This window comes from Rousettus aegyptiacus, unplaced genomic scaffold (genome assembly GCF_014176215.1).
Source record: "Rousettus aegyptiacus isolate mRouAeg1 unplaced genomic scaffold, mRouAeg1.p scaffold_m13_p_2, whole genome shotgun sequence".
In the NCBI taxonomy this organism is placed as follows: Eukaryota; Metazoa; Chordata; class Mammalia; order Chiroptera; family Pteropodidae; genus Rousettus; species Rousettus aegyptiacus.
The window spans coordinates 45,418,059-45,435,262 of record NW_023416295.1 but is presented as its reverse complement, the minus strand read 5'-3'; the positions used below and the strand labels follow the sequence as shown (position 1 = coordinate 45,435,262).

The following is a 17,204-nucleotide window of genomic DNA, read 5'->3' as shown; positions in this document are numbered from 1 at the left end:
AATGTATTCAGTAGAGACTCAAATATAATCTTGAACATTAGGTACTGTCCCTGAAAATAAAAATACCTGAATCATAAACAGATTTCTAAGTGAACCTAAAAACCTGGCAGCAAACATCTACTGCAACCCTTAGGAAAAATTTGCAAAGACCTAGCAGGAGGAGGTAATTTGTAGCTTAGCAAATGACCACAGCTGAAAGCAGAAGCAGAGCCAAAAGCTAAAACAATTGTCTGAAACAAGCAGATGGAGAGCAGGAGAGAGGAACACTCACTTAGAACAATGACAAGAGCTACAGGGCAACTATTTTAGCTTGTGGATAACATGATATATTCATAAGAGATCTTTCTACTAGACCCAGGAAAGACAGGACAATTTAAGGAGGGGTAGGTGGGAAGACGAACCAGAAGAAACATTCAGTATATCTGATAAGGGTCATGTGTATAAAAAATATAAGAGCAAGTCCCAGCCCCTGTTCCCCCAACAAAGATACCAAATTAAGAACAATGTATGGACTAAAATCCTTTTATAAGAACCCCAGAAACCATTTAAGAAATTGCAGTACCCAAGGAAAGCACGAAGTCAAGAACTGTGAAACAGGTGAGAAGAACTGTTTTATTTTATCCACAACTGCCCCTTCCTCAAGTCAGCATAAGTCGGCTTGGCTTATGGCTTCTCTCTTGGTGTTGGGGTGTGGGGGGTGAATGGTGGAACGTGTGTCAAACATTCTGGGTTTCAGAGGGCTGCACAAGGACTGGTTACTGTCTGGCCTGATTCAGAGTGCTAACGAAACTGGCCTATTTGGATGCCGGAGGTGGAGGGTAGCAGTGGGACTGAGTGCTGAAAGCAAGGGAGAGCAGGAGCAGCTTGCTGCAGTTATCAGAAGCTTGCTCCCGTAGGACCAGAGAACCTACAGTACCACAGACACCAGAAAGTACAAGAGATGACGACAAGCAAACTCTCTAATTAGGAAGTTACACACAAGCCCAGAGAAATCACATAATCCCTCTCCCCCAAAAGGTGTCAGAGAACCCCAAAATCTCTACCTAGGCTGACTGGAGAAGGTCTTCCTCTATATGAAGCCAGCCTATAAAGACTAGATGATGAGGCTGTTTTTAAAAATGCATAAAACTTAGCAAAAAGGAAAAAAAAATCACAAATCACATGAAGTACCAGGGAAATATTGCCCAATCAATGGAACAAAAATAAATCCCCAGAATCCAAACCCAAAGAAACAGAGATCTATTAATTACCTGACAAAGAATTCACAATAATTTTCTTAAAGAGGCTCCATGATCTAAAATAGAGCAGACAGACAACTAAGTGAAAGAAATCAAGAAATAATGCATGAACAAAATAAGAGTATCAAAAAGAGATAGAAACTGTATATATATAAAAAAAGAACCAAACAGAAATTTTAGAGCTAAATAATACAATAATTAGAAAAATGCAACATCAGATGTGGTCAAACAGAAAAAAAGAATCAGCAATCGTGAAGACAAGTCATTTAAAATTATTGAGGCAGAGGTGCAGAAAAGAGAATGAAGAAAAGTGACGCTCTTAAGGGACTTATGGTGTATCATCAAGCAGACCAAGATATATGGGAGTTCTGGAAGACGAGAAGAAGAAAGGACAGAGGAGGGCTATGTGAAGAAACAACGACCAAAAACATCCCAAATTGGAAAAAGGAAATGGATATATAAATTCAAGAAGCTCAAAGAACTCCAACCAGGATGTACTGAAAGAGGTCCATATCAAGACTCATAATCAAACTGTCAAAAGTCAAAGACAAAGAAATAATTTTGAAAGCAGCATGAGAAAAGTGACTTACCATGTACAAAGGAGCTTACATAATATTATCAGTGGCTTGCTCAGCAGAAACCTAACAGGCCAGGGGGAGTGGGATGATGTATTCAAATTGCTACAGAAAAAAATACTGCCGATCAGGAATATTACATCTGGCGAAAACGTCCTTCAAAAATTTAGGAGAAATAAAGACTTTCCCAGGCAAACAAAAGGTGAAGGAATTCATCATCACCCAACCTGCCTTTTAAGAAATGCTAAAGAAAGACCTGCAAGTTGAAACAAAAGGACACTAGACAGTAATGTAAAAGCATATATAATATAAAGCTCAGCTGGTAAGTGTAACTTTATAGACAAATACAGAATACTGTAATACTATAAAAATGGTGCATAAAGCACTTTTAATTTCTTGTAAAGAATTTCAAATACAAGAACCTAAAAATAATTATAACATTATGTTAATGAATACACAATATATAAAGATGTAATTTGTGAAATCAGTAACATCAGTGGAGGTGGTAAGATATGAGTTTTGTATACAATTGAAGTTTTATCAGTTTAATATGTATTGTTATAACTAGAGATGTTTTGTGTAAGCCTCATGGCAACCACAAAGAAAATACCAATAGAAGATACACAAAAGAAAATTAGAAAAATATCAAAAGCATGTCTATACAAAAAAAAATCAATGAAACACAAGAGATGGCAGCAAGCTAGGAAAAGAGGGATAAAATAGCTATGACAAACAGAAAACAATTAACAATAAAGCAATAGTAAGTCCTTCCCTATCAGTAATTACTTGAAATGTGAATGAATTAAAGTCTCCAATCAAAAGACAATGAGTAATTGAATGCATAAAAAAAAAATTCAACTATATGCTGTCTACAAGAGACTCACTTTAGATAATAAAAAATTCACACACACAAAAGACTGAAAGTGAAAGGATGTAAAAAAAATATCCTATAAAAATGGTAACCAGAAGAGAGTAGTGGTGGCCATTTTTATATTAGATAAAATAGACTTTAAGTCAAAAACTGTCACAAGAGACAAAGAAAGATGTTATCTAACAATAAAAGAGTCAATTCACCAGGAACATATAACAATTACAAATATATGTTATGCACCTGAAATCAGAGCACTCGAATATATAAAGGAAACATTCACAGAATTGAAGGGAGAAATACACACTCACACATGAATAGTACATTTCAGCATCTCACTTACAATAATAGAACCACTAGACAGATCAATAAGGAAAAGAACTTGAATGACATTGTATACTGCTTGGACCTAACAGACATATACAGAACACTCATTCAACAGCAGCAGAACATACATTCTCAAGACACAGAGGGAACATTCTCCAGGATATATCACATATTAGGTCACAAAACAAGTCTTAAAAAATTTAAGAGGACTGAATCATACCAAGTATCTTTTCCAATCACCATGGAATAAAACTAGAAGTTAACAGTAGTAGGAAAACTAGAAAATTCACAAAGATGTGAAAATTAAACAACACACTCTTGAATAACCAATGAGTCAAAGAAGAAATTAGAAAATACCTTGAGATAAATAAAAACAAAAACACAAAATACTAAAAGTTTATAGCAATAAACACCTACATTTAAAAATCTCAAATCAACGATCTAACTTTACGCTTCAAGGAACTAGAAAAACAAATCAAAGTTAACAGAAGGAAGAAAATAAAGATTACAGCAAAAATAAATGAAATAGAGAACAGAAAAACTATAAAAAAAACTGAACAAAATTAAGAATTGATTTTTGAAAATATAAACAAACTGACAAACACTTAGCCAGATATAAAGACAGGCCTATAGACAAATGGAATAGAATGGAGAACCTAGAAGAAACAAACCCTCCTGTATATGGTTAAATGATCTCTGACAAGGGTGCCATGGCTACATTATGGAGAAATAGTCCCTTTAATAAATAGTACTGGGAAAACTGGATATCTATATGCAAAAATACGAAGAAGGGCCTTTATCTTGCACCATATACAAAAATTAACTCGAAATAGATTAAAGACTAAATGTAAGACCTGAAACTATAAAACTCCTAGAAGAAAACATAGGGTAAAATTTTCATGACAGAGGAATGGGTAATGATTTCCTGAATATGATACCAAAAGCACAAGTAACAAAAACAAAAATAGACAAATGGGACTACTCAAACAAAAACTTCTGTACAGCAAAAGAAACTATCAACAGAGTAAAAAGGCAACCTACAGAATGGGAGAAAATATTTGGAAACCATATATCAGAAGGGGTTAATGTCCAGAATATAAGCAGAACTCATGCAATTCAATAAGAAAAAATAATAACTTGATTAAAAAATGGGCAAAAGACTTAAATATAGTTTTTAGAAAAAAACTATGTAAATGGCCAACATGCACAGGAAAAGATCTTCAGCATTACTAATCACCAGGGAAACAGAAATCAAAACAATGAGGTATCATTTCATACCCATTAAGATGGTCACCGTTAAAAAGTAAATAAATATGGTTTGGCAAGGATGTGAACCTGAAACCCCTTGTGCATTGTTGGTGAGATTGTAAATGATGTAGCCATTATGAGAAACAGTATGAAGGTTCCTCAAAAAATTAAAAACAGAACTACCATATGACCCAGCAACCCCACTTTAGGATATATATACACAAAAGAAAACAGATCTTGAAGAGATATTTGCATCTTCATGTACACTGCAGCATTATTCACAAAAGGCAAGATGTGGGGGCAATCTAAATGTCCATCAAAGAATGAATAAATGAATAAGATGTAAGCCAATTACAAGAAAAAAAATACTACATAATTCCACTTCTATAAGGTATCTAAAATAATCAAACTAGAAACAGAAAGGAGAATGGTAGTTGCCAGGGAGTGGGGGAAAGGGAGAGTTGTTCAATGGTTACAGAGTTTCAGTCATGAATGGTGAAAAAGTTCTAGAGATCTGTCAGACAACAATGTGCCTAAACTAAGCAATACTGTAATCTATACTTAAAAATTATTAAAAGGGTAAAAGATGTATTTTTTTCCCCAGGACAACACATTGCGGCATATTAATAACTGCTCTTTCCTCAGCAAATCCAAATACAGTTCTTCATACAAGACAACAGAAGTTATTATCCATAATATGTGCCTATTTGAAAAATTCTTATCCATGGCAGAAGTTTCTGAAATCTGACTCTACTATAATTATTAATTACATGTGTGTGTGTGTGTGTGTGTGTGTTGTGTGCACGCGCGCGCAAAGTTTCCATTTTCCCCTCAGCTCAACTCATAGGAATTGTTTATTTTTATTGACAGAGGAGAGCTGAAGATTTACTAATATCTTCAGTCAGTAGAGGACTGATATGAATGTGACTGCATCTAGACATTGAAATGTTTCTGGGGAAAAGAGAAAATGAAAGGCTTTACAAATTAATTAAAAATGACACCTATACTGGACTCTAAAGCCACACCTATGAGAGCTTCCATGACATTTATAAAGTCCTCAACTATTTTTGGTTTCAATATTCTTACTCATATCTGTTGGAAAATGAAAATCACAAAGGCTAAATCTAACATTAAAAAGAAAAACCACATTTTTAAAATAAAGAGCCTGGTTTATATTCCTGAGGCAGAATTGGATACTGCTGCATAACTCATTAACTTCTTTATGTATCCAATATGATAAAGATTAAGTTTCTAAAAGTGAAAACCACAAATCTCTCCACATCTTCAAAATTCATTATATTTGTTGTTCAAATGTCAGACTCAACTAGTTAAATTTTAATGTGTATCAACCACATACATAATATACACCTATCATATAATGGTATAAACTATACTTTTATACACTATAAATATCATATCAATATTTAAGTCACATACACTTTAGTGAAATGACTTATAATATGAAAAATAGGGGAGGGAGGAGAGAAGCAAAGGAAAAGAGGAGTTTCTTTTTCCATTTGCTATTGATATATTCTGGCAAATCTAAAATTGGTGTGTTCCAAAATTCTGAAATCTGTGTGTTCTGGCAAATTCTGACAAGAAAAAGTTGTATAATTATTTGGAACCTCGTGCTCTTTCTTATTCATGATGGATGTTCCAGTTTCCGAAATCCACTGAAATTTAAAGAATGAAAAGGTAATTTTTCCTGAAATAAGCAATACCTTAATCACTTGGTATATGTGCCGCATTTTTATTATTTTGTACATTATAATCTGAGAGAACTGTATTCATTCTTCTGTATTTTGACAGAGCAGAAGCCTATTCTTGAACAGCTGACAGCATAAATGACAAAAATTGATTATTTCCCTAGGATCACGACAAAATTATCTTTAGAGAACAAAACATGTCCGCATATTGTGTGTGTATAATATGAGAGCGGTATCCATATATATAAATAAATGTATTTTTTCAGATATTTCTAAGATATGCTAGTTCTATTGGGAGGATAATTTTAAAAATTAAAACACTCCAAAGTTGAGCTCCACAAAATACCAGTTCATAAAAGCAATGAAAAATTTCATTAGCCTATCAGGGTGCTAGCTGAACTACAAATATATGTATTTGTATTTTGTAAACAGACATAAAACTTGATAAAAAAAATACAACATAAAAAATAACAATGGAACTGAAAGCTTTCTAAACAAGACAGTCCGACAAACTAGAGAAAATAGGCTCCTCTGAACTGATCACAATCTGTTTTCTTCTGGGAATATCAATAAAGAGAGATGTATGGTGAAAAGGGGGAGAAAAAAGGAAAGAAGAATCCGCTTTTGGTATTCCCCAAAATGAATCACTTACCTCTAAGGTAAAATCTGACAGAAACTCATCATACCAAATTCCTTGAACTTAGATCAGATTCTCCTTCACACAGTCATAGCCCCCTGTGCTTTTCCTCTCTATAGTTCTTGCCTCAGTTTTAACTTTATACATGGAGGAGAATTTCATTCAAGTTTAATCCTCTCGCTACCTGATAAAACTCCATAAGGCCAGGAACCATGACTATCTTGTTTATCCTTGTATTCTCGGCACCTAGTAGAGTAGCATAATTTTTTTCAAAAAAACAAACAACAAAGAACAAAAAATACTTTTTTAAAATGCCAAAAATATTATTTTGGGGCCAGTGAGACTATTTTTCTTTTCCTATATTTCTGCATTTTACATTGTTTCCATATTGCATATATTAATAAAAAAATGTTTATGGATGGACTTAAATTTAAATAAATAAATGATAAATGATAATCAGAGTTTTAAGAAATTGAGAAGTAAAACTTGACCTTATGAATAATTAATTAAAAATAGCAAACTTCAAACTTCTCACATATTTACTCACATGGAAAATATTCTTGATCTATAGCAATATAGATCATGATCTATTTATAATATATTTCAACTTGCAACCATTTTCAGAAACATCTTTTTTTTTCAAGAAAGAGATATCTTATATTAAACTACCTACTCCCTATTGTGTCTTATGAATTACTTTCTATAGTCTGTTTTATTAAAGCATACTTGACCTGTGGGTCCTTCATATAAACTGGAATTATTATACCAATATTTTTTAAAAGCTCGGGGCACTGATATCATGGTATTACATTTTAAAGTAAATTATGGTATCCTTTTTATCAACAGCAATTTACTGCTATTGCAAGACTATTAAATTCTATTGTCATAAGAGTTATCACATACTCTTATATCCAGAAAACTTCCCAAAAAGGGATTCATAATCTTAACTAAGAGAAGCAGAAAACTATTTTCAAAAATTATCATGCAGAACATTATTTTCCACTTATTCCAAATAGCACAACAAGAAGGTTTGCAGGAAATGAAATGAAACCATGGTAACCAACCAAACCTATCATGAGCTATCAGATCAAAAGAACACATAGTACATTACACGTCAACGCCTACCAGTAGCATAATCCTTCCCCAGTTTCTTTTGATCCTCCTTCTTAAATATGAAAAAAGCTTTCAACTGATATTCATATTTTAAAAATGTGAAAGCACCCTTACTATAATTCTCTGACTTTACCCAGGAACTCTCTGGTTGAGTTCACTTTAAAAGTCAACCAAATATTTTGAGATTCAATTAAGAATTCTTTTTTTTTCAATCAATAGAAAAATCATTTTTTATTTCAATGCTATTTTATCATTTTATAATATAGTAGTAACAATTTATTCCTGCTAAATTTTCAGAGCAGTAAAGATTAAATATTTCTCATAGGAATTTCTTCCTTAATAGAATCTTACCAGCATTCTAAACTCAAAGCCACAATAAATTAAACCTTAACTGCATTTATATAATAGAGGAGCCCCATTTTATCATCTTGCTCTTCATTCTATGACCCATCATCAACCCCCACCATAGGAACTGAAGCTAAACTCACAGAATCTAGCACAACATGTTCTTAAACTACTATCAGCTAAAACTAAATAAATAAGGTATTGATTGCTTTTGTCAGGCATTAGCTGTTTATTATGTGACTATACAGCCAAGCAGACAACAGAGCAAACCTCTCCAAAGACTAGAGATTATCTTTGCTGCAATGGTTAGCCAACCTCTAGTAATTATCACTTAAAATAAAATACGATAGACATATATACCATAAAAATACATGTATATTTTATATATGACCAGTTTCTAGAAGGACAGACAATAAATTGTGAATGGCATTATGTCTAAGGAGTGAAACTAAAAGTATGCAGTGGGAAAGTAATGTAATTTACCATTATATATGCTTTTTATTTGAAAAAAATTTCTTGTCCACATCCATGTGTTGTTTTCAAATCACAGAGATGTAATAAATCATAGAAATGTAATAAATTACATAGAAAATAATGTTAAAATAAAAATACAATAAATATTAAAATAAAGTAAAATTACATAGAAAAATAATATATGCTATTATTTTTCTAAATTGGTATTGCTATTTTCCTTTGAAAAGTTATCCAAACTCACTACAAAATTATTTTTATAAGCACAAATGATCATGAAATGATTTTATAATAGAAGTTCTACTTAAATAACTTTATATATATTTTATTTGGCTTTTCTCTTTTTGAGGGGAGTGGTGGTAAAAAGTTAACCCCTTAAATTAGTTGAGTAAATCTCACTCTTAAAAGGCTTTAAACAAATGTTCTCCTTTATATAAATGGTATTGTGTTGATAACTTAAAAATCATTATTAAAAATACACTAATTTTAAAAGCCGAGTTTACTCGGCTTGTTGATGTATATAAAATACTGTACATTATTTTGGACTTTTTTATAAAACAAGTTATTGTCTCTGTTTCTTAGCTTTTTGTTCTTGAGCAAGTTAAGTCTTGGTTTTCTTATCTACATAATACAGAAAATATAGTTAGTATCTACCGCATAAGCTTATTTTATAGATAAAACTGAGTTTTCCAACCTAGATGTCATGAACAGAGGTTACAGTTACAGGCTATCAAACCTGTCCAGCCCTTTCAGAGGCCAGGAAGGTCGGATGCAACTGAAGTCCTTGGGCAGATCACACTTGACCTTGATTGGTCTTACTCATTTACCTCCATGTACCATATAACATCGTCATTTTCAATAGGTGCCACAATATGAAAAAGTATTGGAAAATGCTGAAAGAAAATTCACATAAAATATTTACCATAAAATATGTGCCTGTGACAGTATTCAGTAAATGTTAACTATTAGTATATTTATAAAACTGTCAAGTCTATTAACAAAATACTTGTGTATGCCAAATCACTCAAGGAAAGGAAGCACATTATCGACACTTTAGAGGGCTATATCTGATTCCAAGTAACAGATCTTAAGAGAACCCACTATGTTTTCTACTGTATCTTGAAGTAGATACACAAGTAAGAATCTAGATTCCCTTTGCAAAAGTAGGTAACCAGGGAATCAGAGTTATCAATCTCATATCAAAGTTCCTATTGATTAGCCCCAAAATGTACTTGAAACTCAACTCCACCCTAAATGAAATGCTCAATGGAATATGCCGTATGTTGTGCCTCTAAAGTACGAAAAATCCTTGAAATCAGCTTTTTTGATTTCTCTACGTTTGCTTTAAACCCACTGCTATTTTGAGGAAGCTGAAGTTTGAGCAGATAGTATACCAGTGGATAAAAAACCATGCTAAGCATATAAGTGTGAAAAATGAAGTACCATTTAAGATTAAGGTGCAAAACAAAACCACAATGAGCTATCACTTCATGCCCACTAGGATGTCACATCCACTGTTTAAATCAAAGACATAACAAGTGTTGGCGCTGAGTACAGAAACTGAAACCTTCATAAATTGCTGGTGGGATTATAAAATGGAAAAACTTTTGCCAATCCTCAAAATGTCAAACACAAAGTTACAATATAATCCAGCAATTTCGCTCCTAGGTATATATGCAGAAGTAAAAACATATGTCTACTCATAAACTTACGCACAGCATTATTAATTATGAATAGCATTATTCATAATAGCCAAAAAGTGGACAGTCCAAATGCCCATCAACTGATGAATGAACAATCAAATGTGGTATACATGCAAACACTGAAACATTATTTGAACATTATTCATTAATAAAAAGGAATAAAGTGGTGATATATGCAACAACATGACTGAACCTTGAAAACACACTAAGGGAAAGAAGGCAGTCACAAAAGAACACATATATGATTCCATTTATATGAAATATCCAGGATGTGTAACTGTAGAGAGACAAAAGTAGGTTAATGGTTCCCTGGGGCTGGGAAGGTTGGGGAGAAATGGGAAGTGACTGCAAATGGGTATGGAGATCCTTTTTTAGAGTGATTAAATGTTCTAAAATGGATTCTGTTGCATAATTTTGTGAATACACTAAAAAACCACTGAATTGTACACTTTAAATGGGTGAATTCGTATGTTATTTATAACCAAATAAAAAGAAAAAGGTTTTTTAAAAAAGAGTAAGTAAAATACCACAGCATACAAAAGCCAAGCTTGCAAATAAAGTTAGAAAAAAAAGACTGCAATTTTGCAATACACAGAAATGGTGCTTGGTTGCCATAGGTAGATGTCTCAGAAAGCTCTTTGGATAGGAGGCAAATCCTTTTTGGTCCCAGGAACAAAAAAAAAAAAAAATCAGAAAACAGGAAAAAAAGGAATCAGTGAGGCAATTTGCCCTCAAATTTTTTTTTTTTTTACCAATTTAATACTTTCGTAAGAAGTCCTTTAGGCTTATTTATCGAATGGACGTGTGGGGAAAAAAGGAAGAAATGAGGAGGGTGTCTATCTGAACTTACTAAACAGAAAAAAACCTGGCAGATTTTTTCCTTCTTTTCTTCATCAACTCCCAGCATTTAATTCTAACTTATTAACTAAATGAAAATAAGAAATAACTCAAAGGCTGTTAACACTCAGACTACATATTTTAAGTATTGTCTCTCTGCAGACAGACCACTTGGAAAGCCATTAATCAGAAGGCAGCTTGGTGGGCATGGAGTCCAGAACAAGAGGAACTGAGTAAATTAAATATTTAATGGAATATTTCTCAAAGTGTGTTCCGCAGAGGGATTCCATGAAAAGAGGTCGCATGATCAAATGAGCTTGGGAAATGCAGTATAGCTATATTTAAGAATACTCACATGGCTCCTCGTATTCCTCTCCATACTAGAGAGAGCACTGTCAGTGTTGGCCTGGAGACCTCTCCCTTTCCCATGGGCCCTGATTTTCTTTGGTAGATTTTAAAAATTATATTTGTGCATTATAAATAAAATCAGGCACTCGAAAGGTACAAAGAAGTAAAAAGCACCTTTAAATTTGTCGCTCGGAGATAAACACTGTGATCATTTTGGTGTTCATCTTTTAGACATTTCTACAGATATACACAATACATATATAATTTTGCAATAAGTATGATACGATACATGATGTCCTGTATAATGAATTTTATTTTTCAGATTCACATAGGCTATATATATTCCAGAATGTACCTAATAAGAAATATATTTTTAAAAGAAAATATAATAAATGTTTAAACATAGTTACATTATGACTTTTCAATTTTTAAATTGTCATTTGTTCTCTGTTATCTAAAATTTTTCTAAGTAATTCTTATCTTGATGGTTGATCACCATAAAACCAACAGGAAAGTGCCAGCACTGTGGGCATAAAGCATTTTCTGGAATATGTTCGATTCTGCCCGGGAATATCCAGGTACAGGGTTTGGGAGTTACTAAAACTATTGCACATATGTCACCTTATTCTCCTCCCAAATTAGAGAAACTAAAATGAGTCAGACTTAACAGAAATGTCTCTGGAATTGCCAAATTTGGAGTTAACATTTCTCCTCAAAGTGAACCCTTTAAAATCTGTAAGATATCTAGAAACTCTTTTAAAGATCAGTTCTCCTTAAGCAAGGAAAAACAAAAACTGCTTACTAAATTAATTATCTAAATAATTCTGGTACAACTTAGTTCCTGTTAGGTCAGTGGGGGTCTGCCTGGAGGCTTCCCAGCTTGACATCTGAATCGGACGAGGGCCCACCCTAATTCCCTAATCCGCCACCACCCTAATCCAGATGCTCAACTGACGATCCCCATTCTATACCCTACCCCGACATAACCCTATAAAAACTATGCGCTCCCGTCTCCCTTCCCCGCGCGTGACTTCTCTGGTCCCTCTCCTCTCTGGACCTGAGAACCTCGCCCGGGAGCGCTCTCCCAATACAGACTTGCTTTTAAAACTTCTCTTGGCTTGTCACGCGTTTACCTTACAGTTCCCACCACCCTTCCCACTCATTATCCTTATTGCTCTCACAATGATCTTTCTAAATAATAATTGTAACCATTACTCTCTTCTATTAAAAGTCTTCATTGATTCCCATTTCCTACAGATAAAGTCCAAATTCTTAAGCATGAAATACCAGGTTTTCCTGGCAAACTTATTGCTGAAGATTCCTGGACTCTCAAACCCCAGCAGCCCACCACACACCAAATATTCTATGTTGTTCTATATATTCCAGCCGTGGCTGTTTCTTTTTCTGCAAATGCTCATTTTTCATCACATCCTATCCTTCTACCTGGCAACTTCTACTCTACCTTTAAGAGGCAGTTTAAATGTCTTCTTCCTTGACACATTTGGATAGTACCTGGCAGAATACAGAAGCTCAGCAAATGCTGCTAATTTTGATGATGCAGTTACCTGGGAGATTATGTTAATTACCTAATTTAACAATAAAGACCAAGCTCCTGACTTTCATGAAAGGCCTAATACATTTTAGCGAAATGCCAAGGATAAATATTTTAAGGTATACATTAGTCAAAAGTACCATGGATTTAAATGTGCTAAAAGAATTAACATAATTAGGTTTTCCATATCACCTTTAAAATATTAAATTGTTTTTAAGTCAATTTGAAGTCTACGACCATGCCACCCTGAACAAGCCCAATCCCGTCTGACCCTGGAAGCTAAGCAGGGTCAGGCCTGGTTAATACTTGGATAAAAGACCACCTAGGAAGACAAGGTGCTGTAGGCATAAAAAGTAAAAAAAAAAAAAAAAGAATTAGGGATTGTAAACTGACAAGGTCTTTGCAATCTGTGAGGTCAACCAAGGGTTGCCTCGCCTAAAAATCAATCAGTCAGTCAGTCGGTCAGTCAGTCCAGTCAGTCAGTCAATTTGGAAAATATTTTAAAACAATTTTGAAAATACTAGGCAAAAGAACATCAATAAAACAGAATTTATAACACTTGGTGCCTCTCCTCACATAAATCTTTAAGTGGAACTCATACCGGATTTTCTTACTATTTACCAATGCAAAAACCAGATGTACTACTTTATCAAGAAGCTGATTAGGACTGAAAGATTTGGAGAACTACACCATTGACTGATCCTCACTGTCGAACAAGGAAATGACTTTAATGAACACCTGCTATGCTGTATAGTGTAACCGTATCCACTTTCACTCCTCACTTCAACCTTTTCCTTCTTTTAAAACAAGAAAACCAGAATCTATTTGGTCATCCAGACTTCCTCCCAAAGCTTTATCTTCTAGCAGAAGCTGACCCCATCTTTCAGGTCCAGGAGCCAATACTAGTCAGATAAGCAATCAGTACATGCATTTCCCTGCAGATTATTACTGGCCCAGGGGTAGGAAAGGGAAGACCCACACTGGCTGATCCACCTGAAGGGAAGGATGCATTCTGCATGAGAAAGGAGAGGTTGCCTGTACTCTCTCACCAGGCATAGACAAAGATGCACACAACACTGTTGGAGAATAAATATTAGCACAACTACTTTAAAAAAAACCGTCATTAGCTAATAAAGCAAGAGATATAACAAAGCAATAGCTGCAATTTTACATCTATGCACATATTCTAGCGAAAATCTTAACATTCACAAGGAAACATTTATAAGACTATTGTACACTGCAAAACTATCTTTAACAGTGCCAAACCAGAAACCGCCCATGTGTCCATCCATAGTAGAATGGACAAATAAATTATATTTATTTAACAGATTATTATATAAGAATGAAAATGAATGAATGAATGCCACATTCTGCAGTAAGGATAAATCTCAAGAACATAATGTTGAATGAAAAAAAAATGAAGAATACATTCTACATGTTTTATTTACTTTAAGTTTAAAACCAAACAAATTGAAATAATGTATTATGTAGCGATACAAACAAATGTTATAAATTTATCAAGAGAAGCAAGGGAATGATAATCGAGATAAGGCTGCCAGTGTGAGGAACAGGAGGAAGCAGGGAGAAATAGGGGAGGGGTACACAGCATGCAGGAGACTCCAAAGGAAGGGCTATTTCTTAAAATAGATGCGGGGCATATAACAGTTATAATATGAGATTTAATAATTTCTATATTTCTTACAAGTGTTCTTTTGTATATACTCAACATTTAATGAAAATGATAATAAAAAACGTGTACTGGTTCTATCCCTTTTCATTTGTCGCCCCATTTGTACAACATAACCTAATAATTTTTTCTCTTGGTGAGAAAAAATACACAATGGCATAAAATATTTTTTAAAAATTAGTTTTAAAACTATGAAAATTATAAAAAACCTTTCCAATCAAACTTCTTAAATTATCTTAGGTTTACATACAACTGTTATTTGCCATATCTCATTAAACTATAGCTAATTCAAAACCAACATATCAAAAACCCTAAAGTCACTTTGAAACACTTCTTTCTTCATGAAGTATAATCTAATGCCTGGGCTTATTTTCAACTACACACTCCAAACATGTGGTTGCTTGTCTATATGCTTCCTTTGTATAATAAACTTTCATTGAGCAGCAATCATTTTTCCTAAACCAAGGGGTCAACATGAGCAAGGGCGGAAAAGCCAGACAAGGCCTGGCCTGAAATTCAGGCTGAGATATGGGAGAAGATGGTGTTGAAGAGGAGGATAAAATATCAGCTACAGAATTCCTTCCACACTATGGAATGAGAATCTCTTCTGACTGCAGAAAACTGGTACTGTGACAGCACTTATACAGTATGTACTCCTCTAGGTAATACCTCACACTTATACACAAAGATCATCAGTGAAGAATTAGGCCCCCACGAGTATGGGGGAGGTGTCAATGATGGGTCAAGGTGTGATCTTTGAAATCTGTGCCCTACTCATCACTACATCAGATTTTAAGACTGATTGTCCTTTACAATACTGTGGAAGATACATTAGAGGTAGAAGGCTGGATACAGGGAGATTTTCCTGGAGTTATTGAACTAGTCCAAGCTTATTTAACCCAAACACTCAGATGCCCAGACTATTTGGAAATGTGGTGTTTGAAGAATCCTAGAATTATAAAATATTAGGAGTAGAACGATGAAGAACCCAACTTTAAGGAATTCTGTGACTTGCCCCAAATCAGTTTGCTAGTTGTTAGTGGCAAAACGAATAGGTATTTAAATTCCCAGACCAGATTGTCCCCTGTATACTATAATCTAAACCTGAAAAACAGTATAATCAGTTAAGTAACTGACGGAGGATTTATACTTTAATCATTTGCCATAAAAAGCAAATTCTCATGAACTCCTTCCTTTAAATACGTTTTTCTTCAAGTATGTAATCGATTCAGAATTCAGTATGAAATAATAGTGAATTATACTATTATTTTTGTCAGAAAGATTAATATTAAATCCGGGGTGAGAATAAGAACAGTCCCTGACCACAAAGGCATAAGTCAGTGGAGGAGTTAGACATGGTCATATTAGAGTCCTAAGCAACAACATCACCTTTCTAGTCTCTCTTTGAGCTACAAAAGAAAAAAAAAAAAAAAGTAATTTGTTAGACCTCTCTCTTAGGAAGTTTCTATGATTAAGTCTTTTCAGAGGATAGGTAAATAAATGCATGGATGAACAAGAGAAGGAATGAACAAAGACAATGGATAATCATTCTAGGCCTTTGGAGAGGCAGCAGTGTAGAGTGATTAAGAACACAGACTCTAAAGCCAGATAGTCTGGGTTCGTATACCAGCTACACAAATTATTAAATGTATAACCTTAGCCAAGTTACTCAACCTCTAGTTCCTCTGTTACCTTATCTGTAAAGTGGAGAAAGCAACAGTACATAGATCCTGGAGTTGTTGTAAAGATTCAATGAGGTTAGAAGCCTGGCAGAGGTAAACCCGAAAGATAAGCATGCTATTCTATTACTATTCTGTTATTATTCCAAAATTAATGGAAATATTTGTTTTTGGGCACTGTACTATAAGACAAGAACAGCCAAAACGCCCGGCAAAGTTCAGTTGATAGGAGAGAGCCAAGAGCTCCCAAGAAAAGTGGCTGCAACCAAAAGCCAACCTCAGAGAAATGACATTGGCTTTCATTTTATGAGTTACAAAGATCTTTTTTCTTAGTTCCTTTTCTTATTCAAAAAATAGTTGGGAACTGACACAGCAGGACTTATGGGAGAGACCGGTAAGATGAAATAGAAGAAAGCAGCTACAATAAAAATGCTTTAAAAGATTTTCAGTTCTTAATTACTGAGTGCTACCATTCATGAGGACTTTTTTAAGGGTCTCGAAGCTATTAAAATGGTAATTAGGTCCAAAGAAAACAAGACCCAATTCAATTACATGCTGGATGCTTTTAAAATTTAAAGCCTTCTACTAAGAGGGTTTTAAATGAAGCATAGTTATAATTACAGGTCCGTGACCAACCTTAAAGCCAGAGTGTAGGTTCCTGGCTGCCGCTGGCTCTCCCGAATGAGGTAGCTCCCCTCAGCCACACTCAAGAGCTGGTCTGTTGCTTCTCGGGAGATCATGCCGTGAAACCTAAGAAACAATGTCAACTCAGAAAGTGCATGCCTTCCACCTTTTTCAATAAAACAAGATATAGCAAAACTCTCACCTTTTCCTGTTGTTTTCTAAACAAAGTACTGACATATCGAAGAA

At 34.2% G+C, this 17,204-nt stretch overlaps 1 protein-coding gene across 2 annotated transcripts in view; it reads right to left on the bottom strand.

The window, feature by feature from the left end:
- The window catches only part of CHN1 (chimerin 1), a 146,942-nt gene that overhangs the window by 78,867 nt on the left and 50,871 nt on the right, over window positions 1-17,204 (bottom strand). Inside the window, exon 5 of one of the 2 annotated variants that reach the window (XM_016134705.2) lies at window positions 16,971-17,084. The exons of the other annotated variant lie outside the window; for it this stretch is intronic. Coding sequence (XP_015990191.2) covers window positions 16,971-17,084 — 114 coding nt within the window. The remainder of the gene's footprint in view (window positions 1-16,970; window positions 17,085-17,204) is intronic. 2 annotated transcript variants of the gene reach the window in all.